We start from the raw sequence: 24778 nt of genomic DNA, 5'->3' as shown, positions 1-24778 counted from the left end.
TTTTCCGTCGTATCTTGTATAAGCTAATATTAGGTATTTATTATTGTTGTAAACCATAAATTATAACAGTTATGTAATATAAAAATACAATAAAATAACATATATTTAGTCTACAATGTCAATTATTTCTGTTGAGTGGACATCTATTATTTTTATAGTAAGAAAACAAGAAGTATTTTAAAAGTATTCGGAATACTTTTGAAGTATTTTAAATTATATATTCGGAATACAATTTGTATAAAGTATTTGAATACATATTCGGAATACTATTTTTTTAAGTATTCGAGTATTTATCCTAAATACTTTTAAAAAGTATTTTACTCAAGTCCGGTCGGTATATTAGATCAGTGATTTTCAACCTGTAGGTCGCGACTCCCAAGGGGGTAGATATTGGTTTGAGGGTCGCCAAAAAATAATGGACGAAATGATTTTCCCTATTATTTAAAAGTAAAATAAAGTTGGTTATTTATTTTGGTACTTATCGGTTATCGCGACTACCATAACTGTTTGGTAATAAACAATTGCATAAAAACTATTATAAAAACCAGGGCTTTGCACCCAAATTAACCCGAACCCGTAACATCCCTAAAAACCATTAAAAAATCAAACACCCAAAACCCATATAACCCGAATTAACCAAAACCCAAATAATTTTTTATTTTACAATTCTACATGACATATCATTTTTTTATACATTTTTTGTAGTTATTTTAATTTTATCATTGGTCGTTTAATAGTAAAATTATTATTCACAGGAATAATTTCACAAATAATTCACAAGATTATTAATTAATCTAAGTTTATCTAATAAAGACAATAGCGATATATCATATTAATAGGTGTGCGTGAATGGTATGGTATGTTGATTGTTCAAATGTAAACAACTGGAATACTATTTTTAAAATTTTCCCTAGCGGATACGTCGTATTATTATACCTATTTTATAAAATAAAATATATAAATTATATAAAATATATTTTATTATAAATACACGTGTATTGTCTAGTAGTAATATAACTGTGTTTTAGTCATTTTAAATATCATACCTAGTTAAGTAAAATAAGCAGTTAAAATATTTTTGTAAAACATTTGTGGCATGTTTGCAAATGTCAAAGAAATATAAATTTACCTGCATACGATAAGATAGTATTTAATTTTGTCACATAAGAAATTACACGCAGCGGTTTGTGATGAAAAAGACCTTACTAAATTTTAGTTAAGACGACAGCAAGAGAATTCTGTAATTTCTAAAGCGGCTTTACTTATATCAATACCTTACGCATCAATATATCTTTGTGAAACTGCATTTTCACAACTTTAAATTATAAAAAATAAACATAGATCATGCATTTCGCATAAGTCTTTAGAAGCAAATTTGCATACATTGTATACATAATGTTCAGATGTTGGAATATTATATCTGTGTTATAAAATTATAATATTATTATTATTATTATTATATTGTCTTATAAATATAAAAGGTAATTATAAAATTTACCCTGAATACTTATGTATTTATATTACAACTTATAATTATACGTAATTTATGAATATAAATATTTTTTAAAATAACATCAAAACAAAATAATTATGACTACAATAATAATAATAATAATAATAATAAATAAATAGGTATTTTAATTATTAAATATTAAATAGATTTAAGAAATGAGGTAAATTATTCGCTAAAAATGTGAAGTCAATTTTACTACAAAAAAGTTGAAGTAGTGTAGGGAGCTTTAAATGTTGTTGCCATAAGCTTCTGCACGGAGTAGTCAGGGTAGGTACTTGACTACTTTGTGAACTACTCTCTCTCACCAAAATATTCAATATTATCATAATAATAAATAATCATTTTGTAAAAATATAATTATAAAGTTAAAGGAAGTTACTCATCCAAATTTGTTGTTAATATTAAATGAACTAATAAATGTTAATGTGTTATGTATGACTACCATGCCAGTAATGTCTGGGCATGCTTATGGTTGTTACCCTAGGGCGTAATTGGCAATTAGGATGACACTGATTACGAGTACTCCGCTGCTTGTTAAAACGATTTTTCGCATTATTGCGATATTATAAAATAGTGGCACCCACAGGTTTCCCAAAAAACCAGTGCAGTTATTATTATAGAGCTCCAAATTTCTTTTGGTCTACATCCATACGACTATATTGGTATGATAGAAATAATTGTTTTTTTTTTACATTTATCTTAAATAAATGTAATAATATTGCAAATTCCTGTACAACATTTTTTTAATAGGGGTTTGAATTTAAAATTTTACAAAAAAAAAAATCTTCACCGGTTGATATTGCTTAAAACAGTTTTTCAAATACAATAACTTATTGATTATTAAAATTTTCAATGATAATATTACAACATACATAATAGTTTTGATCAGTAATTTAATTTAAAGCATTGATGTGTTGACTTGTTTTACAAAATGTATTTATTACATCATCATCATTTAATTCTATATCAGCGTTTCATAAACTTTTTTATCCGAGGAACCCTTTTTGACGTCCATTTTTATCGTGGAACCCCTACTTTGTTTTCTGGCTTTTAAGCTTTTTGTTAGGATTATTTAAAAATAAAAATAAAAAATAAAAAAAATATAATTATTTCATATACTTATATTGTGTTAAAGGTACTTAATTAAAAAATATGTTAAAAAAAATAATAAAAATAATAAAAATTGTATATAATTTTATTTTAACAATAATTACTTAATGAGATGCGTGAAATTGCTTTTTATTATTACAAATATTTTTAATATTGGGCTTTATTGATGAAAGTTGTAATAACATATTAGGTTCGGCATCAAGTCTGTTGCGATATTTTGTTTTTGTCGATACATAGGTAGAGAACCCCGTTTCACACATATACGTGGTTGAAAATGGTAAAAGTGCCAATACGGCCTTTTGTGACGATTAAGGATATTTATCATTTGAACTGCACCAAAATTCTGCTAATGACATTGATTTAAATTTTTCTTGCAGCGATGAATCAGATGTAAATTCAATAAAGGTTTCATATTCTTTTGCTGACATGGCTGGAGGTCGTGTATTGACAATAAATGGATTTTTAATCCACAATTTATTTTTATTTTTCACCTGTTGGTCATTTGGAAAATACTGGTTGAATCCTTCACTCAATCCAGTGAGGTTCTGAATAATTTCCTCAATAAAAACTTCATTAATTTCGACCTCTTTCTCTTCCGAAAAGCATTTAACTGTCAGAAAGCAATCAAACTCGTTGGAGCTCATACAAATTTTCCAAAAATCTAACTTTTTCTTAAAAGCATGAATTTTTTCGTGTGCAGTAAAAACATTTACGTGTCTACCTTGAAGTGTGAAATTAAGCTCATTGATCTTTGTAAAAATATCACTTAAATAGGCAACTTTAAGTAGCCACATTTGATCAAGAAATCGATCTTTTAATTCGAAATTGTGTTCCAAAAAAAAAGCACGTACCTCGTCCCTTAATTCAAAAATACGAGTTAGTATCTTTCCTCGAGATAACCACCTAACCTCGGTATGTAAAAGAAGAGAAGTATGAACACTTCCCATGTCCTCACATAGGATTTTGAATAAACGATTTTGAAGAGGCCGAGATTTTATGAAGTTTATAATTTTTACGACTTCATCAAAAGCTTTCTTAAAACTAACAGATAACTTTTTCCCATAGTATTTCATTTCTTTCAAGAAATGAATTTAGAAGATCAAATATTTCAGCTCCAGTAGTACGTGTTGGTAGAGATTTGCATAAAAGAAGATCTTCCAATAATGTGCTTTCGTGTTGATACCTAACGATGACAATTAATATTGTAAGCCCAGCTACATCGGTAGACTCATCCATTTGTAATGCAAATTTGCACAATTTGAGACGAAAAATAAGTTCATTCTGTATATCGGCTGCTAAATTATTGATACGATTAGCTACTGTTGTACCAATGAAACATTTAAAAGCCTCCACCGGTCATTCTGTTAAATTTTTAAAAATTCTCTCCCACAACTCTTGGGGTGGAGAAATAAACACTATAATTAAAATTCATAAAGTTTTAATCCAATCAAAACTTAACTATGGTTCATCCCTTTACAGAACAGCATCCAAATCCCTCCTGAACTGGCTAGATAGTGTTAATAATTGCGGTTTGAGACTGGCTTTAGGAGCTTTTCGCAGTTATCCTGTATATAGTATTTATAATCCCGCTGGTACACCCATTCCTGATATAAAAAGGCTGGAATTACATCTCAAATATTTAGCAAGATCTTCAAAATCAAATAACATCATTCACGAAAAAAACAACCACCTCGTCATAAAAGAGATGAAAGACAAACCTCGATATATCGCAAATCATAACCAAAGAAAAAATGTCCCAACCTCCTTGGGCCAGCTCATATCTAATTAATACAGAACTTAGCTGTCTTCATAAACATCAAACCTTGCCAAATATTTTCAAAAGCTTCTTTAAAAGCATTATAAGTAAATACAAAGACTTCCAGGAAGTATACACCGACGGTTCAAAAACTCATAAAGGTGTAGGATTCTCGATTATATTCCTAAATAAAAAAATTATACACAAACTACCTCCGGAGTGCTCCATATTCACTGCCGAAGCTACAGCCATACTTATGGCTATCGAGACTATATTACAAGAAGCCCACTCGAAATTCATCATTCTCAGCGATTCATTGAGCACTATAAGAAGTCTGCAAAACCTTTTCAATACCGGTGATATTGCATCCAAAATTCTGAACAACCTCAGCCTAGCTTCCTGTCTGGGTAAAACTATCGTCATCATGTGGATACCGGGTATAATAGGCAATGAAATAGCCGATTAATATGCCTCATTCGCCATCAACAACAAAGAACCCGTCTTAATTAATAAAATGTCATACGACGACGCGAAAAAACTCATAATTGAACGTACAAAATATAAATGGCAAAAAATCTGGAACATACAAAACACAAAATTAAATGAAATAAAAAGAGACATATACCGTTGAATTAATCCTAACCTCAACCGTAAAGAAGATATGGTTCTTAATAGACTCCGTACGGGTCACACCAGAATTACTCATGGCTTTCTGATGGCAAAAGAGGAACCCCCCTCCTGTCAAACCTGCGGAACCTTGTTAACAGTCAAACATCTAATAGCCGACTGTCTAAGGTTCAATCAAGAACGAGCCGAACACAAGATAGCCCACAACCTAGACACTTCACTTGGACCCAACCAAAAAAATAACCTTGATTTAATTAATTTTTTGAAACAAACAAAACTTTTCAATCTTATATAAAAAATTGTTATTATTATTAGTTCTTATTTAGTATAATAACCTTATTTGTAACTAATGGCCTTTGTTGTCGGTGTTATTTTTGTGATCAATAAAAAAAAAAATCACATTTAAAGAAAAATGCAAACCCTTTGTGTATATATACCCACTGTTTAGGTCATGTATTAAATTTAGTGATGGTAGATCAGTGGCGGCTCGTAGTGTTAAAAATAGGTGGTGCACAAAATAATAACTAATAAGCATTTACTATGATGTAACATGTTTTTACAGGTTTAAAATAACGTATCTTTTATTTTATTTTATATATAGTCAGTGGCGGCTCGTGGGTTTTTAATGAAGTAGTGTACATCCAAAAAAAAAAAAAAAAAATAACCAATATAATATATATATATATATATATATATATTATAAATTGTATTAAATAATTGTTTTCAAATTTTAGTTATTTATCAATTACTTTTTCTTTTGCTTATACCTATTTTTACAAGTATAATAATAATAAATATATAATAATAACAATAATACATTTTCAAGTAAAAATACTATGATAAAGTAGATACAAATTATTATATTTCAGGTACATATTTATATGTTAAATCGATTCTCCTCTCTTTTTTTTCTGCAAATCTGTTGATTACTTCTTCGTTGAAGTTTGGAATGTTATTGATCATCCGTTTTTCGATCGATAACATTGCTAGTGCTGTAAGTCGATCTTCTGTCATTGACTTTCTCAAAAATGTTTTAATACGTTTTAATGTAGAAAACGATTTTTCGGCTTCAGCTGTAGTCATTGGAATAGTTGAAATTATTTTTAAGAGTTTGTAGCTTTCAGAAAATATTAGTGTTAAATTATTTTCAACTATAAATTTCAGTAAATGAACTGTTGAATTAATATCACGGAAATCGGTTCTTTTGTGGAACAGTTGTAGTTCAGTTTTAAGTTTAGTAACATCCAAACTAGGATATGCTTCAATAGTTTTATTAAAATGGTCACTTGGAAAGTTATTTTCGTACATAGGAAATTTGGTAGATAAAAATAGGTGCGAAGCATTTAAGTGATTTTTTTTAATCAAACCGTTCTTTAACGTTGACAATAAAAATGTCACATACTTCTTTTGCAGCGATTTTTCTTGTTTTAATAGTATCATCATGTCTTCATTTTTTCGTTAGATGATTTTGAGAGGTTTCAAAGATGTTATCAATATTCTGTCTTTATTTTAATATATTTTCTTCGAACCGAAAAATTGCCTTTGAGAGTTCTACTGGATCCATAGTTTGTTTTTGTAGTTAATTATATAGAATATCAACATGGGGCATTAAAGAATGAAACACTCTTAACCAAAATATAAATCTATCATCAATTAACATCCGATGCAAAGCTCTAGCTTGATTAATTGCTATGGTTTGATTAAATGTTGATTCAATTTCTTTCATACATTCAATTAATGACTCTAGATTTTCATACACAGTATTTACTATTCGAATTTTAAAATTCCATCTAGTATTAGATGATCGAGGAACTCTGTGTTTAACAATTTTATCCGAAACCGTAACCCGCTGTGGACTGTTGGAAAAAAAATTGGTTATATCAGTTAAGTTTGAAAAAAAAATTCTTATCTCACGATTTTGTGAAGTTGCTTGAATTAAAATTAAATTAAGCTGATGAGCATAGCAATGTATGAAATGTGCATTTTTATAGCTATTGTTTATTATTTTTTGTACACCTTTGAGACGTCCACTCATCACGTTTGCGCCGTCGTAACTCTGACAAATCAACATATCTGGTGACTCTAGGACTTTTTCCAAATTGAATATTATGCATTCAGACAACGATTTCGCATCGTGTCCAATAGGATTGAAAAATCCCCAAAACCTTTCTACTGGTGTTCCATCCGATAGTAAATATCTAAATATTATTGACAATTGAAACTGAGCAGATACGTCAGTTGTTTCGTCAGCAATTACAGAAATATATTCTGCTTGTTTTATTTCATTTTTAATTCTTTGTTGACATACAGCTAAACAACATTCTAGTAAATCATTTTGGATTGATTTGGATAAACCTTTAAATACCGAAGAGTTCTCAATATGACATTTTAGTACCGAATCTAACTCTGAACTAAAGTTTATAAGACCTCGAAATACGCCGGGATTTTCTGAATTTAATTTTTCATCGTAACCTCGGAGTGCAAGCTCAAATGCTCCACAAAATTTAATACAATTTATGATTTTATTCAATATATAACGATTATGACCAGGGTTGAAACGTTTAATACGGTATAGTATAAAACACGTATTATAAGTACGTATAAAACGTATAAAACATATAGTATAGAACACAAAATTATATACGTTTTATACTGTATAAAAATTCATTTATAATATTTAAAGTTTAAATTAAACTTATTAAACTAACTATAAAATAAGGAAACATACATTATAAATAGACAATTGTGGTGCTATTATATATTAATAATTATCAGTATCTTATCGCAGACATATTTATAGTAAATCTATTGTACTTGGAACTTGTGATATTTATAACATTTTCAATATTTTTTTTTTGTTGTCATTCGATTGAACACAAAAAATTAAAATAGGTTTCTGCCTTCTGGTATAGTATATTATTTATATTTTATTATTACATTTCATTAGTCTGTGTCTTGTTATCGTCGCATTCGCACGTTATTGTGCTATACACAAACACAATTTTGAATATAATTCAATATAATTTTATTATTTTGTAAGTAATTTAAAAATTCAAATAAACAAATATGACTGTTCGTCCAACACATAGTGGATGGGATGTTAATTATAAACGGCACAAAGAAGAAGCAAAAGGTAAAAAACGTTAATTAGTGTATCTAATAATTACTTAAAAAATAAAATAATATAAAATCTAATATATATATATTATTAATTCATAGGTAAACAATTAGCAAAATATTTACTTTGTTCAAAAATATTGTCCAATACGAGTAAATCACGTTTATTGATGCACCGTAATACTTGTAATACTTCAAAATTATTCAAAATAGTTACAACAGGAATTAAAAAATCTACTCATTCTACTGCTACTAAAATTATCCGTAATGAAGAACCGCCAGTATTAAAAATAATGGGTAGAGCATCTTCTCCTATCTTACCAGTAGCGTCAAGTTCAACATCTGAAACTCAAACTCAAGGTAAACGTAAACATATAAATATATTTGAATCGGATTCAGAACCAGATGATCCATTTAATAATGCAAATTCATCTACTACTATGCCTAATTTAAGTTTATATACATCCACTGTATGCTTATCGATTCCATTAGAAGCTGACAATGATGTTCAACTCGTAAGTTCTTCACGTGAAAAACAATTAGAAATGTCTAATTCTAATGATACTATAATACTAAGTCCTGAAAGTTTTACCTCAAAAAATTCTAATACATTCGTTACACTAAAAAATAAAAATAAACAGTAGGATACTATTCAACGTTACCATGATAAAATAACAAATGCTGAAATTGATTTAGTTAACTTTAAATTGGGAAAATTGTTTTTTGGATGCAATATTCCATTTTCTGTAGTCGAATCGGTACATTTTAAAGATTTTTGCCAATCATTAAGACTCGCATATAATCCACCATCACGAACTACCCTATCAACTCGCGTTGAAATGAAGTACACGATAGTTTTTGTGCAGCTTTAAAGTTTCATTCAAATTCAGCTCTTCTAATAGATAGTTGGAAAAATGAGGCAGCTAATATAAAAAAATGTTGCTTGTTTACTGCATAGTTCTAATGGCGAAGCACTTTTCTTAGAGTCTTTTGATTTAACCGGTATTAAAGAAACTGCAATAGGACTTTCTAATATAGTGTATAAATGTATATCTTTAGCTTTAGAAAAACACAGCACTTATATTTACACAGTAATTAGTGATAATGCGGCAAATATGATAAAAATGAGTAAACTTTATGAGTATAAAATTTAATAGGAAAAGACTTATTTTTTATGTATACAAATAGTCGATACTATTAACTTGGCAACTGCAAATTTTACTTAAGAATATGAATATAAAAATATATTATATTGATATATTCTGTCTGTAGCAATATTTTTTATTATTTTCTTTTTAGATAGGTACCGATTCAAAAGAGTGGAAAATGAAAACAGCAAACAAAAAGATATTTTAAATTTTTATAATTTATAATTTATATATTATACATAATTTTTAACTACCTAATATGTTTTTGGTTTTTAGTTTTTACTAAGTATAAAATAGTAAGTATTTTTAATTTTTTAAGAGTGAATTTTAAAATCAAAACATATACGTTTTAGTCATTTTATACGTTTTATACGTGGGGTATTATACGTGTAACGTATTAAACGTTTTATACGCGTATATTATCAACCCTGATTATGACTTATTTTTTCATTGTATTGATATTTGTTTGATATTCAACCGATACGCATAAGAAAGTTGTTGTCTTATGTCTTGTTTTCCTAATAGTTTTAAATTTAATTAAGAATTTATGTGTGTCATTGATTTTAGAATTTAAATGAATTAAATCGTTTATTCCATTCTTTACCCAAGCGGCATCATTAGATTTTTGACCAAAAAGTAGACAGGGAAAACAATACAAACGATTTGTTTCTGAACAACCACAAATCCAGTCATGGGTTTTATGTATATCATTTTTAAATTGTCTTACATAATCTCTCGTTTTACATTTAGTTATTTGTTTAATATTTAAATCTGGAGTAGGCCTACCTGTATTTTTTATCTCCATCTTTTTCTCCAACGAGATTGATGAAAAATTACATTGCAGAATTTGCTGTACTGAGTTCATTTTAAAAATTGAAAACAAATACACGAATAACATTAATGTCGGTCGTCAGAAACACGATTGTCACGATTAATGTTTTGAATTTCCGATAATGATCGACTAGCTAATATGATCAGCTGATAATCGGAGTATAACAAATGAATGAGAGTAAAAATAAACTATAATAACATAATAATGCCGATGCCAACGCGCAACGACGCGGTGACGTCGAAAATAATTCGCTGAAAACAATTTAATTGGTTATGTGCACACAAACAAATGTGCACACCAATTCCATTACAACGCGGGCTGCGTGTATCGACTTGCTTTAATTTTTACACGGTACAAATGTGCACAACGATTGTGTGCACAACTGCACTATTATAATAGTACACGCCGATACCGTTCCGTCGCGGACAGCCGTTTAGCAGTCGAAATAGCCCAATCCAACTATTAAATATAATATTATAATATCATTATTTTCATAATATTCTGAGTTTATATTTTTACATTTTGAAAATAATCCTTATTACATCACAGGTACTTAGTTGTGTTATTATGATGTATGTTTTCAATTTTTCTTGGGTTTAGGTAGGTAGTGCACATACACACGAGCCGCCACTGTGGTAGATTCATCTGAATGTTGCAAAAATTCTGAATTTTTCTTTGGGTTAGTTTAACAATCTGCTACTTTTCTTTTAGATTCACATAAAAGAATGAAAGTATGGCCAGATTTAACAAAACAAACTCATAAAAGTCACAATAAACTCAAAAAATTGAACTTGATTGGAACGACCAGATGGTGGAGTAAGGACAAGGCATTATCCTCTATAATTCAGTTCAACAAGTTTAATGTAAAAGATTCTCGATTCATATTATTCATATATTTTTTATTAGAAATAACTTCTAGTGATTCAACATTTGATGCAAAAACTAAATACACGGCTCATACTCTTTTACAAAATTGGTCAAAATTTGAAATAATTTTAACTGCTGCTATTTATCTTGACATTTTTACTATAAGTTCTCCTGTTTCAAAATTCTTACAATCACGCTCATTAAATTATCTGATAGCTTTTAATATGACAACAAGCTTAGTAAAACGAATTAAAGAAAAAAGAAACAATGGTGATGAAACATTTAATAAACTTATTTCTAATGTTCAAAATTTTATAATGAAAATTAATGAGGAATCGGAATTAAATAATATAGATTTTAGAATAAAAGATAAGTTTATTAAAAATAAATGTGTAAATAGAGTGCCAAAAATAAAAAAAATGCCTGGTGAATTAACATCAGATGAAAGGCCTGACTTTTCCGCAAAAAAAAAAGGTTTAAAGTGGAAACATACAACTTTATACTTAATATTATAATAAATAGTATGGAAAAAAGATTTGTTAATTATTCAGAATTACTTAAAGATTGTATTTGCTTAGACCCTAAAAATTTTAAAAATATTAAAAGTGGTTTACCTGAAAACTTACCATTAAAACTTGCTGAATTAACAAAAATAAGTGTACAAATTTTAAATTTCTGAACAATTATTGTATATAACAAAATTTTATTTGCAATACAATTTGATTCAATAACTAAAAATTTTAATGACACATTTTCAAAAAATTAACTATCTTTTGAAAATGAATCCGACTCAGAACCAGAAATAAATATTGACCACAGTTTGGAATGCAATACATGTAACAATTGTTTAAGATGTGCTTTTAATATTTTGTACGAAATTGTTCAACAATCGGGCTCTTTTAATAATATATACTTGGCATATAAATTTGTTTTGACGTTACCATGTACACAAGTTACATATGAACGGACATTTTCCAAACTTAAAAACATTAAAACTAAATTAAGATCATTAATTTCTCAAGATATAATGGAAGCTCTGTTAATGATTAATATTGAAAGAGACTATGTTGTTGATAAGGAAATTGTTGTAAATACTATTGCTAAAAGTTCGTCAGAACTATCAAGGTTATTGATTTGAGATGTTATTAATTTATGTTATTTAATTTGTTTTACCTTTTATATCTTTAATATTAATATTAATTAAAATAATAATTAAAATAAATATGAATCCATGACACAATTTGAAATGGTGTTTTTCTTTATAATGTTTGATGTCACGGCGGTGTAGCGAGAGTAGTATTTTGGGGGTTGGATTCCTGGAAGGAGGGATTAGCCCTGTCTGATAATAAAAACAGACCTATGGTTCTGGGAACTATAAAGAATCTGCAGAAAATGTCTTAACATTTGAGAATAACTATTGAAAATAGTGTAAAACGAGTAAATATATCGAACGTTTGAATTTTAGTTAGGTACGTATTTAAGTATTGTGCCCATATGAGTATATAATAAATATATGATATATAATATATAATATATGATAAATATGAAAGATAGCAATTATATTGAAAAAAAAAATTAGTAATGTACATAAAATTGTATTGCGAGCGTAGCGATCTTATTTTTTGGGGGGGGGGGGCTACTGTTGGGGGCCCTTAATCGCCCAAATCGCTGACTGGGCTTTTTCGAGTCAGTCCGAAACCGAATCTTGGGACGGCTTCCTGAGTCCTGACACAAACTACAGACACAATCAATACTATTATAGTTATCAATATTAGTTATTAATAATAACTTATTATATATTTATATTTGTTTGCATATTTGGCGCTGCCAACTCTCTATGTTTTATTCAACCATCTAAAGATCCAAATGAATAGTTATGCATTGTGTTTGTTTCAAAGACCATAGTAGGGCCCTCAAATGTATGTAGGCCCCGGGACCCATGATAAATCAATGCTATTGTACCACTTATTACCCTACGTAGATGCCACTATATATACCTATATATTTTAATGTATTTTTAATTGTTTATGTTTATAAATTATTTTGGTAATTATAATATTCTTTTACAATTGGGCCAATCTCATAATATTTATTTATAATATATAAATAATACACTACTTCAATCAAGTTGACACACGTAGAACGTCAAGGTTCTTTAACACACTCACTGTACGAGAATATCTGATACGGAGTTCGGATAAATGATGACACTGAATTTAATCGTTCCAGAATCGACTCGAGCGTGAAACACATAAGGATAGTGAAATACGTAATAGTACAATAATACATAATAGATACATGACTACGTTTCATGTGTTTATGCAGTGTCCGAAAAAAACGAGTCCTTGACGGCAGCGGTTTTTGTATTGGATAGCCTGTAAAATACTGTTTACGACAAACGGCTTTCTGTACATACAATACACACACACGAGGTTTGTCCTCGACTCCTCGCTCTACTCATCACCACCACACGACGCTTTGTCCCTCGTTCCCACCGGTCCTCCGTTCATCATTCGTTTGTTTTGTTCAACACTGAACCACTCCGCACTCTGTACACTGCTTTTCTACGACCGACACTCATCGTCACACATTCCAGTATAATATAATTTCTCACCACTTGCGCACGCATTCCATTCTTACAGGTACGTTATAATTATTATTATCATTTTTTTCCCCTATTGTTGTTTTCACCCGTTAATACCTCTTGCACGGGTTATGAATAATAGTTTCGATTCGCCTACTCTGTTGCGTATACACACGTTGTTTTGTTTATTGTCATCGTTAAGATGCGTCACCCACGACAACACTCAACAGTTGATGTTAATTGATTTGCACTCGTATATTTCAGGTGTTCTTTGGCCGAGAAATACACGTATAGACTTCAGTCCGCTACTAAACGATACCATTACCATGGCGTTCAAAGGATTGTCTCTACTAGTGACCTTTTTCGCGTTCTACAACTGTACCGTGATGGGTGAGTTGTCGATTCGCCCTTTTTTTTTCTCCGTTCTGCTACTTATCCGGAATTAAAAATATCAACAGCATTTGTGAGCGGTTTCGCCGTTTTACCTGCGTTCTTCGCATAGTATTCGATAACAATACTAGTTGTTATTATAATTACTCGCTCGACGTTACTTACAGTTTGTCTTATTATTATAATAGTTTTAACAAAATTCTCCGGTTTTTTAGGTGTCATTTTTTGAAGTAGTTTAATTTTAGATGAATTATTAGTACTGGTCTAGATGATCTCCGACAAGAAAGTATTCCCTCGCCATTCAAGTAGTTGACGTCCACCACTTAATTTCTCGTGTTTTGTGTTTTAGATGTTATAATAAATAATCAATGATTTAAAAAATAATACAATAGTTATTTATACATTATACATTTATGACTATACATATAAATTCAGGTAATCAAAATAAAAATAGATAAATTATATAATATATTATGAATAAATAAATCGTAAAAAAAATTATACATCTTTCATATTTGAATAAATAAATGTTAAAAATAAAAAAAATTATGTGGGTGGCTAAAACTCTGCTATGTCCTTCAGAATTTCTTTAAATTGACCGCGGCTGTTTAATTTACTTCGCCACATAAACTTTGACAAATAAAACATATTATATATATATAATTCATGGTCACCAAAATAAATGGTATAACTTGCATGTGTTTCTGAAAGTTATCATTATATGTTATCAGGCGTGTACATAAAAAAATATTTTAGGAGAGGTCTGAGGTTTTATATTTTCATACTTATATAATCTATAAACCACTTTTACTCTATTCAAATATATTTAATAATTTTCCTGAATTTCGAGGTGGGTTTGAACCCATAACCCCCTCCCCCTTGCATATTATGTATGTATGTAGGTATTATAAATAATATGTAGAGTCGCTGTTTAAATATATTTTCAATTGTGAAGTATACATAAATCGTAAAAAGTACCAAAAATAACATTTAAAAATACTATGCAACTATTCAAGATTTATTTAAGATATTTTGTTTTATTATTATATATTTATAAATTTTTATGCACAGAAAAGAAATTATTATTATTATTATTATTATTATTATTATGCATTAATTTAACAAAATATCATCTTTCTAATCATTGATTTCATTGGTACATAGTTTTAATCAATAAAATTGTTATTTTATGAATATTTTAATATTTATATTTAGGTGCGACTGATTGTACTTTGCCATGGTTAGTGGATAAAAACCCATTCATATCCAAGGTTGAATCTCTTTCTATTAACAGATGTCCTTTACCTTTAATTGGCGATCAAAATAAAGAATACTGCTGTTATAATACTAATGGAGAGGTTGAATGTTGCGATTTCCAAGAATTTTTGGTTTTTGGGTTTGTATAAACCAAATATATTACCTTCCATTTACATTAAAAGTATAAATAATACATATATATATATATATATATTTTTTTTTTTCAGATTGATTTGTCTTATTCCTATTCTTATTATTCTGTTGATTATCTCATCTATACTCAGCTGCATCTGCTGTTTATGTTGTCCATGTTGCGCTATTTACAAACGTAGGCAAGCTGGCAGTAAGTAGGATTAAAAAAAAAAAAAAATGCTTATTAGATTATCAAGTTAAACCATTTACCTATATTTGAAAATACTAATATTTAATTAAAATACACATTAAAAGTTTTATTTATTGGTAGTACTAAATTTTTGTTTCATGTTTAACATATTAATAGTTATCTGATTTACAATTTTTCTATACTGTAGTATTATTTTTAGTAATAACTAAGGCTTAGAAGTTGATGCAATTTTTTTTTCGAAGATTTTAGATAATGCTCTCTTGGCCACCAATGTGTTTCATTAGCAAGTGAATCCAAATAACTAATTTTTATTTTGCATTTTTTGGTGTTTATTACTTTTTAAGTCATTTTTACTGGTTTTATACTAGTTCACTTCTTATTGTTTCTTGTTGACCTTTATGCCGACAACTTAAGATTTGTCCGATTTATTTTCGTCATTGTCGTGTTGTAGTGAATACTATTATACTTACATTTTATTATTTTTTCCTAATACTTGATTAGTATCCGATTTTATCTTGTCGATTACAGTCAATGCTTTGTTGTCATGTTATAGTGAATAATACCTATTATATTTAAATTTTATAAAATTTTTTTGTAATATTTTCGAAATAACGAAAATTAAAACGTCGGTTAGTGCTTATCTGTGCCTCCCAATCACTTCAGTGGACGTATAGAGAAGTTTTTTTAAATATTAAAATTTATGAACAGATAATCGTTGTTCATTTACTTTTAATATCAAATACGTTCGAATTGTATAATGTAATGATTTTAATTTTAGAGTAATTTGTAAGCTTTGATAAATTTATAAAACAAATATTTGTAATTTTTTTATTTCATATTTTAAGAACATTTGTTGTCATTTTTTTTTATCATATTTTAAGTAATTTATAAGTTTTGATAAATTTATATATATTGTTACAGTAAAGTAGAGTAAAATATTTAAAAATATATTTTATTAATTTAAAACAAATATTTCTAACAAATTCTTCTAGATCATTTTTTAAGAACATTTTTTGATATTTTTTACGTCATATTTATTGATTTATTAAAGATATTAATTCATTATAAAAAGAAAACATAATTATTTATTAAAAAGAAAATCACACTTGCAAAATATCTAAAAACTATAACATAACACAACACCATGACAGTTGACGCTACTAGCCTACTACTTTATAGTATACAGTATAAAAGTATAATAAAAATAACCTACAAAAACAATAAGGAATTGTCTAACTTCAATAATATTTACATTTTTTTTAGGTCATTTTTTAATGTTCTTAAGGTCATCAACTTCCGAGCTTTAGTAATAACAATTGTAATCAATTTATTCAAAATGTCTTATTTTGAATTGATTAAAGTAAAATAGGTTCATTGAATTGTATCTATATTTCTATTGTTCTTATATTGAAATCCTATTAAAAATTGTTTTTGGTTGTCCTAAAAAAATGAAGTACAAGTATTACTTAGTATTGTATAATTTTAACTATAAATAAAAATAATTTATATTTTGTTTTAAAATGTTTATCCGTATAATATTATTTTAGTAAATATTTTATCCTTATTTATTCAATTTTTCTAACGGATGTAAAGAATTTATAAAGTATATATATTATTTAGTATTCATTATTCTTAAAATTTAACAAAAATTTAATTGAGTTTGTTGGTATTTATAATTAAAATTTTATTTTTATATGGTGAAATTTCTTAAAGTGTAAAACAAAATAAGCACTCAAAACTTATTATAAATCTAAAAGTTCTTCTAAATTGATTATCATATTAGCATTCTTCTAACAAATAAAATAATTCTTAATATTTTGTGATTTCTCTTATTTTAATAATGCATGATCGTTTTTATTTATATTTGCACTTAGATTTATGTTTGAAATACTATTTTTATTAGTATTTTGCATTTGTATGAAAAAAATAATCTTTATTTACTTTTTGGCGCTTATTTATTTTGTTTTTTTAATGAATTTCTAGAAATATATTTTTTTTTAATTAAATGTTATGTATTTATAAAACTAATATTCATTACACGCACACTTATATATATATTTATTCAAACATAATCCGGCTGAGAAATTCGGTATTTTCTAAGTTAATGAACACATGGTATATGTATATACATTACATGTATATATATTAATATATTAATTTAGGGAACACCGAATTTCTCAGCCGAATTATGTTGGAATAAATCAAATTTTTTTTTTAGAAGCTAGTGGTATATAAATACACATTTTCAGATAAATTTCAAATTTTTTACCTTCTGAGTACGCACATGCGCAATGCAACTTATTATTTTTTTAATAGCAATCAGTATTTTTGATACTAAATTCAGATAGACTAAATTTTTTTTCAATTATTTTGACCAATTAACCATGGCTCTAAAACCAAAATTGTCTGGATGAGAGCCATATAAATTTTAATAAATAATACATTTTTACAATTCATTATAAAATGCATAAAACCATTTATAAGTATTTATTTTTGGTTACTTTTTGAATATTTTTACGAATTTTTTTTTTTTTATGTTTTATAAACAAGATAACATAATATGGATATAAAATTATTTAATTAAATTTGATTACAATTGTTATTTTATAACTACACAATTTAAACGGTTCTCATTCAGTAAATTTTGGTTTTAGAGTCATGGTTAATTGGTGAAAATGGCTTAAAAAAATTTAGTCTATCCGAATTTAGTATCAAAAATATCGGTTGCTATTAAAAAAAAAATAACTTGCATTGCGCATATGCGTACCGAGAGGGTTAAAAATTTGAAATTTATCTGAAAATGTGTATTTATTTACCATCAGCTTGTAACAAAAAATTTGATTTATTCCAACATAATCTGATCGAAAAATTCAGTGTTTTCTAAATTGGTGAACATTATAAGTAGGGCCAATTATGCATTTTGACATAATGGAGATTATTGAGTTAATCTTATTGCAGTTAAATTCAAAAAAAAGTCTTGTAATAAAAAAAAACCTCTGATTTAATTAAGTAAAATCGTTTTTTGAATTCTTCCATTGAATTTAAAAATTGTATGTATATGTTATAGTTAAAGTATTGAATCGGTTAATTTATGAAATAATTATAATGATATTTATTTTAAGCTGAGTTAATTATAGTTAATTATAATTATTGAAGCTTCTAGATTTGCGCAATACCTCTTTTTTTTCTGCGGATACTGCTTTGTTTTACATTTTTTGGTACGAGTACAAGTGCACTCAAATAAGACCCAATCAGTTTCTGCAGATCTTTATGTTATACTTTTATTTGAAACAATTAAAATAACAATATTGAACACTTTTGTACAATTTGACACATTAACATAGTAAGCCCTAGGGAATACAGAAAATAACTAGTTACAGTATAAATAATTTATACTTAACTTATTAATATGATTATTGTATACATTATCTACATGTTTTAAGTATTTCATAAATTAACGATTCAAAACTTTAATTGTAACTTATACATTAAAAATTGAACAATTTAATATTTTTATTTTTGAATGTTGTCATAATATGTCATTGGTCTTTCTTGAATCAAGCCATATATATATATATATTTCTGGAAATTGTATTAAAAAAATAATTATACATAGATCTTGTGATATTTTCACTTCAATTAATTAATATTAATTTTTTTAATTTCTGATTAAACTTATCTCAAATATATTGGATGTCAATATGTTAAATATGCACTTTTTATTTCACAACTAGTTATGATACAATTTTTATTATTTTCAAAACTAATTATTATTATTTATTGTTTTTTGCTTTATTAAATAATTTTATTTATTTTAATTGTTGTGAAAATGTATGTAATTGTGGTGGTTGTAGATTTTCATAATACCTTTATAGAAAAAACAATGACCACAATTTATAATGCATTTTCGCAGGTTGTGTTTAAAAATATATCACTACAGGGGTACTAATTCAATCACCTCCAGCCACTTGTGTCATTATAGAAGCTAATCCAAACACAATATCCAGTTATCAACCTTATCATGCTTCAGGTATTGTTTTAAATTTGTTTATCGAAAATATATTTTAAAGATATAATAATAAGTATTTTCTAAAGTTTGTATACTAGTCACTGATCGACTTCATACTATTGTGGTTTTAGAGTAAACATAAGTGAAAACCAGTATTTACATTATAGAACTAAATAATTAATGTATTGGTTGGAATAATTGATTGAATAATGTATATGCATAATCCGGTATTTTACATAATTCCGAAAATTACTCGGCAATATACATAATAAGAGCTTTGCCTAAGTATTATGAATGAATAATGCTGAATGTAGAGTAGGCAATATGATGAAAATAAACAAAATTGAGCATCGCCTACTACCAACAACTTTATTTATCGTTTATCATAAATGTGCGTACATGATTTAACACAATAAAGATTAAGATTCTTTTACTACTATTATAGTAATTCTGAGGTAAATATCGAACATACTAATAATTTTATTACAATATCGTTATTTTCATGTCTCGTTATGATGTTGCAACTATGAATATGATTTATATGAAGTCAAATTTTTATAATAAACTATAAATTTTTTTTAAAAATTTGGCCACTAATAGTTTTTTATCTGATGAAGAGTCTAATGAATTGATAAAAATTCAATCCACAAGAACTGGCCAATGATTTTTAAAATGTGTTTGTAAGTTCAAGTGTCAAAATAAAAAATGTATTTGCCTTAAAAATAACATTTTATGCCCTTCAAAATATTACTTTTCTACAACATGTTATAATAAATAAATGGTAGTAAAATATTTATATAATAGTAATAAATTATTACTACAGGGGCGGATTTAATAATTTTTCACCCCTATGCCAAATTAAATTTACTGCTCCTATCCAAAAAAAAAAAACTTTTAAACTCCTATTTAATAAAATATCCTCAAATAAATTTATTTTTTCAATACCTAATATGAAATTATTTTTTCATTTAAGTAAACTAAAAAAAATTCTGATTTATGATATAACATCTTCTGTTTATTTTTTTTAAAGTAACAATATTTATAAGAAAAACATAATTTAATTAATATAATAAAAATAATTAATTATTTTAATTAATAGTTAATTTTTGCAGTTTATATAGTTTTTTTTTTCTAAATTTAGTTATTGAGAAGTCATCAAAAATGTCTTCATATGCTAGTGATGACTTTAAATCACTTTATAGTTAATATAGCCAAGGAATTTAATCTTCCTTGCGAAATAGTTGATTGTAAATTATTTTTCATTCTTTTTAACACTGAAAACGAACGTTTGGTAGCAGGAGCATACCTGGGAATTTTTTTTGGGAGGGGAGTCCAAAATTTTTATTATATTTGATAACGGAAAATTAAAATACACTATATACTATTATTATACTATTTACTATTAAATCATTAAGTAGGTATGTAGAAATTTCATGGGGGGGTCTGGACCCGAAATATCTCCCCTTGGGTACGCCCTTGTTTGGCAATACAATTAGTAGCTGGTGTTGATACAAATATTCGAAGGGCAATTTCAGTATTTTGATATAGATCTTTCACATTACGTTCATAAATTACAATCAGTGGCAGAAATAGATTCTTGGAGGCCCGTGTAAAAAATTTGCGTGACGAATTTCTAAGCCAGAATTTAAAAAAAAGAACTAAGCATTTTGTTTTTCTCACGTAACATCTTAATTCTTTAATATATATATAGGTAAATATTGAAATTAAGTTGTGAATATTTATTTTCGACATTGGTTTTATGCATAAGTATTGATCAATGCCGACATATTTTATTTTTTTACACGTTTTCAATAGATATCATGGTCAAACCACTTGGACGTGTTTGAGACATAGTGTTTCTGAGGTAGCTTTTTATTGACTTCAGCTTTGAAAACGATCTCTCAGCACTGATTACAGATACTAGTAAAGTGAGAAATTAATAAAATGCCTTTAGTAATTTTGGGGAGTTATAAGATTATTATTTTCAACGACTTACAATTTAGTTACATTGGATAATGCTTTAAACTAAAAAGCAAATAAAAGATTTGATTTGATTGGTTAATTCTGCCGAATTAAATGTCAGCAGGATACAAATTACAAGCAATAATTTATTTATGTGATAAAATTATTATTCTGCATTAGTATAGTTGTAACTCCTTTTTTTTTTCTAGGATATTTTATTTAAAACGAATAAATGCATTAATACCTACCTATCTTCACATTATACTAAGATCAAATAACTAATTGATCATGCTAGATTACTATTATTCTGAACCACCATAACTAATTATGCAATGGTTTACTTACAAAAATAAATGGAAAGCCAAAAACTAAAAATAAACTTTTATGAGGTTTTTAGTTAAATTTTTTAAATTTTATTGCTTATAATTTTCTAAGTTAAATCGTTTGAGGGGCCTCTCTTATGCCGAGGTCCGTGTGAAATCACACCTTTATCTATATGTAGCTCCGCCACTGCAAGCAATAGTAATAATGTTGTATTTTTCTTTCATTAAATCTTTTAATTTGATGAGAACGAAAATGTAGTAGTTCAATAATAAATTCATTTTTTTCTAAGTCTGATTTATAAATGCAGCATAACTCATTTGCTTTAATCATTATTTCAGAGTTTTCCAATTTATGAAGTTTAGTAAAGAAATCAAACAGTTAGCAGAATGATTCATATTCTTTTCGTCTAATACTCAATTCAGTTGCTAATCTATCAAGTATAACATAGAATGTATTAATTTTAAAATTATCTTTCGCTGATATTTCTACTTGTCCATCTCGGGTTTCGTCATGGGGAGTTGTTTTTTTTCTTTTTATAGATTTTTATTCTAGTATTACGAGACATTTCATAAACAATAAGATAAGCTATAATAAAATATAATCGTCTTTGTTGTAGACGAGTTCCTGGGAAAATATAAATATTAGTTTACTAAAAATAAACGAATTCAAAATACACAATTTAAAGATTTTGAAGTGATGGATAACATTTTAAAAATTATGTTTTATATACATTACCTAAAATGGGTCGGAAATTTTCATAATGCCTAGACATTTTGCAAAATACCTGAATTATCCATATTGCTGGTGTCATACATAGTAAAAGAAAATTTTGATTATGATTTTATTATTAGGTTATTATTATTTACTGTTTTGTAAAAATAATGTTATAGAACTCTTAGTTTTATATCAAATTTAAAAAATGCAAGTAAAATCTATAACAAGGTGTTAAGATTTTAAATTTAGTTTATATAGTTTATATAGATGTTCATAGTTTGGTAACATGTACATTCAAGTTTTGAGAGTAAGTTGTATAAATATGAGATAAAAGAAATGTTAAATTTAAGTTTTTAGCTATTATATAGATAATTAATTAATTAATAATAATATATATATTTATTATATTGATAATTAATTGAAGTATGCACTAAGTACTGTATGTAAAAAAATATTGAATTAAATATTAATATATATATTATCAATAAAATAATTACAATGATAGACTAAGGTTAGTGTCGAATAAAAATCTGAAAAAAATAATTACCTAAGTTTATGCAATATACCATAAAATATTTGTAATTATTTTCTGTCAATTTATTGTATTTTATTTATGTTTCAGCTTCATCTGATTCTTCGCCTTTGATATCAAATAAGTACCCATAATAAATATTTTAATTTAAATAAGTGTTTTTTGTCTTATATATATATAAAAAAAAAAAATCCGCAGTTAGTAAGGACTACTAGTTTTATAGGTTACAAACAATTATGTTTAACTCATATAACTAACTATAATTATGGTTCAAAATATAATGTGGTTATTTTTTATAATGTATTTTTGATAGATTATTTAGATTTAGATTGTTTCATGAAATTACTTGTTTACATTAAATTGCATACTCTAATATTAAAGAATAAAATTATAATTTTTTACCAATATTTTCTATTATTTATTATCTGTATTTAAAACAATATATAATTGTATTTATCAAAACAAAAATGTTACTTATACTAATAATTACATTGTAATACTTAATGTTAAAGATATGAAACATAAAGTAGTTATCAATAATATATATTTTTGGGTAATTAAAATATATAATAGATATAATGTTAAGTACAAAAAATAATTTTTTGGCATTAGATTGTATAGTATATATACTTAATAATTTTGTATCAATATAATAATAAGAACTTTCAGTATAAATTATTTTTAATAAGATTGCTTATAAAGCCTGTGCCAAATACATTTAAAATAGTCTGGATGTCAATTACATTTTATTTTGCTATACAAAGTTTGTAACATATTATGTATTACATTTTTTTTATCAGTTAATTGTTTAACTTATTCATTTTTGCTATTTTATGAATAAAATTAGTAGGTATTATATTCTACTGATAATAATATTTTATTATTTTTTTATTATTAATAATTAATAAATTACACAAAAAAAATATATATAAAAAAGATATTTTAAATATGTGTTACATTTATACTTAAATTTAAGCTCTTATGAATACTAATATATGAAGGGATCGCATGAATAATATTAAAAGCATAAGTTAACTTTTGTCATAAATTAGGTTTAAGAACTTCTAGCATTTGCATAATTTTGTTAATTATTGTTAAAAATAGCAGAGTGTGAAATAAATTAATTTCCTTGTGCCATATCAGATATAAAATTTGAGTGTGCATATTTTTGCATATTTTGCGTTTTTTAGTTTATAGTGCTTTTTTTTGGATTTTTTGAGATTTTTGTCTTTTACCTATGTTTTAATCAAAATCGGGCATATTTTATGAAATTGTATTTTGGTAAACTTGTTTTTTGATTTTTGTTAATCGAATTTTCAAGATTCAAAATTTTAAATTTAATTATAAATATCTAGATTAAGTAAATAGACCGATTACGCTGATGCAACTCTGTACAATTACAGCGATAATATATAGGTAGGTATAATATAATAAATAATTTCGTTATAGTTATTTGGTTCTAATTTTTATTATCTGCTGATTTTGTTGGTTTTTTTTTGTCGATTTCTACTAAATCTACTAATAGCCGATTATCAATGAACGAGTGTAGAATTCGCTTTATACAGTCCACATTCATCTCGCGTGCTCGTATAAAATTAAATAGTAAATTTCCTTTTTCCTTTATTGTACGTGCTTAAGTCTACACGGCATCCATGCCGAAATCTTACCATACACGTCCGAATTAAACACCGGA

General features: G+C 26.6%; 4 protein-coding genes across 4 annotated transcripts; 2 read left to right on the top strand and 2 right to left on the bottom strand.

Moving 5' to 3' along the window:
- Nucleotides 1-2931: 2931 nt before the first annotated feature.
- Nucleotides 2932-3696, bottom strand: LOC112688819 (zinc finger BED domain-containing protein 5-like). Its single transcript, XM_025562208.1, has one exon. It carries the CDS (start codon nt 3694-3696, stop codon nt 2932-2934), a length of 765 nt encoding a protein of 254 aa, XP_025417993.1.
- Nucleotides 3697-6585: 2889 nt separating this feature from the next.
- On the bottom strand, nt 6586-7950 carry LOC112688818 (zinc finger MYM-type protein 1-like). Its single transcript, XM_025562207.1, has 3 exons — nt 7944-7950; nt 6921-7499; nt 6586-6749 (listed from the first exon to the last, which is right to left on the bottom strand). Exons 1-3 carry the CDS (start codon nt 7948-7950, stop codon nt 6586-6588), a joined length of 750 nt encoding a protein of 249 aa, XP_025417992.1.
- A 33-nt stretch (nt 7951-7983) lies between these two features.
- On the top strand, nt 7984-9295 carry LOC112688852. The gene is made up of 2 exons (XM_025562251.1): nt 7984-8139; nt 8226-9295. Exons 1-2 carry the CDS (start codon nt 8073-8075, stop codon nt 8765-8767), a joined length of 609 nt encoding a protein of 202 aa, XP_025418036.1. The 5' UTR covers nt 7984-8072; the 3' UTR covers nt 8768-9295.
- Nucleotides 9296-13385: 4090 nt separating this feature from the next.
- On the top strand, nt 13386-23237 carry LOC112688844. Its single transcript, XM_025562230.1, has 6 exons — nt 13386-13612; nt 13819-13944; nt 15160-15340; nt 15429-15544; nt 19485-19574; nt 23176-23237. Exons 2-6 carry the CDS (start codon nt 13881-13883, stop codon nt 23217-23219), a joined length of 495 nt encoding a protein of 164 aa, XP_025418015.1. The 5' UTR covers nt 13386-13612; nt 13819-13880; the 3' UTR covers nt 23220-23237.
- Nucleotides 23238-24778: the final 1541 nt, after the last annotated feature.

This window comes from Sipha flava, unplaced genomic scaffold, assembly GCF_003268045.1.
Source record: "Sipha flava isolate LNK unplaced genomic scaffold, YSA_version1 40_pilon_pilon, whole genome shotgun sequence".
Lineage (NCBI taxonomy): Eukaryota > Metazoa > Arthropoda > Insecta > Hemiptera > Aphididae > Sipha > Sipha flava.
The sequence above is the reverse complement of the archived record's forward strand: the minus strand, read 5'-3'. Positions and strand labels throughout refer to the sequence as shown.

What these genes read in the sequence shown, in the direction of transcription:
- LOC112688819 (XM_025562208.1), bottom strand. Translation starts at nt 3,696, where the DNA reads ATGAAATACTATGGGAAAAAGTTATCTGTTAGTTTTAAGAAAGCTTTT.
- LOC112688844 (XM_025562230.1), top strand. Translation starts at nt 13,881, where the DNA reads ATGGCGTTCAAAGGATTGTCTCTACTAGTGACCTTTTTCGCGTTCTAC. An exon ending in CTACAACTGTACCGTGATGG is followed by an intron (nt 13,945 to 15,159) that starts GTGAGTTGTCGA and finishes ATTTATATTTAG; the next exon opens with GTGCGACTGATTGTACTTTG. An exon ending in TCAACCTTATCATGCTTCAG is followed by an intron (nt 19,575 to 23,175) that starts GTATTGTTTTAA and finishes TTTATGTTTCAG; the next exon opens with CTTCATCTGATTCTTCGCCT.
- LOC112688818 (XM_025562207.1), bottom strand. An exon ending in TCAAGCAACTTCACAAAATC is followed by an intron (nt 6,750 to 6,920) that starts GTGAGATAAGAA and finishes ATGAAAATCTAG; the next exon opens with AGTCATTAATTGAATGTATG.
- LOC112688852 (XM_025562251.1), top strand. Translation starts at nt 8,073, where the DNA reads ATGACTGTTCGTCCAACACATAGTGGATGGGATGTTAATTATAAACGG. An exon ending in GCACAAAGAAGAAGCAAAAG is followed by an intron (nt 8,140 to 8,225) that starts GTAAAAAACGTT and finishes ATTAATTCATAG; the next exon opens with GTAAACAATTAGCAAAATAT.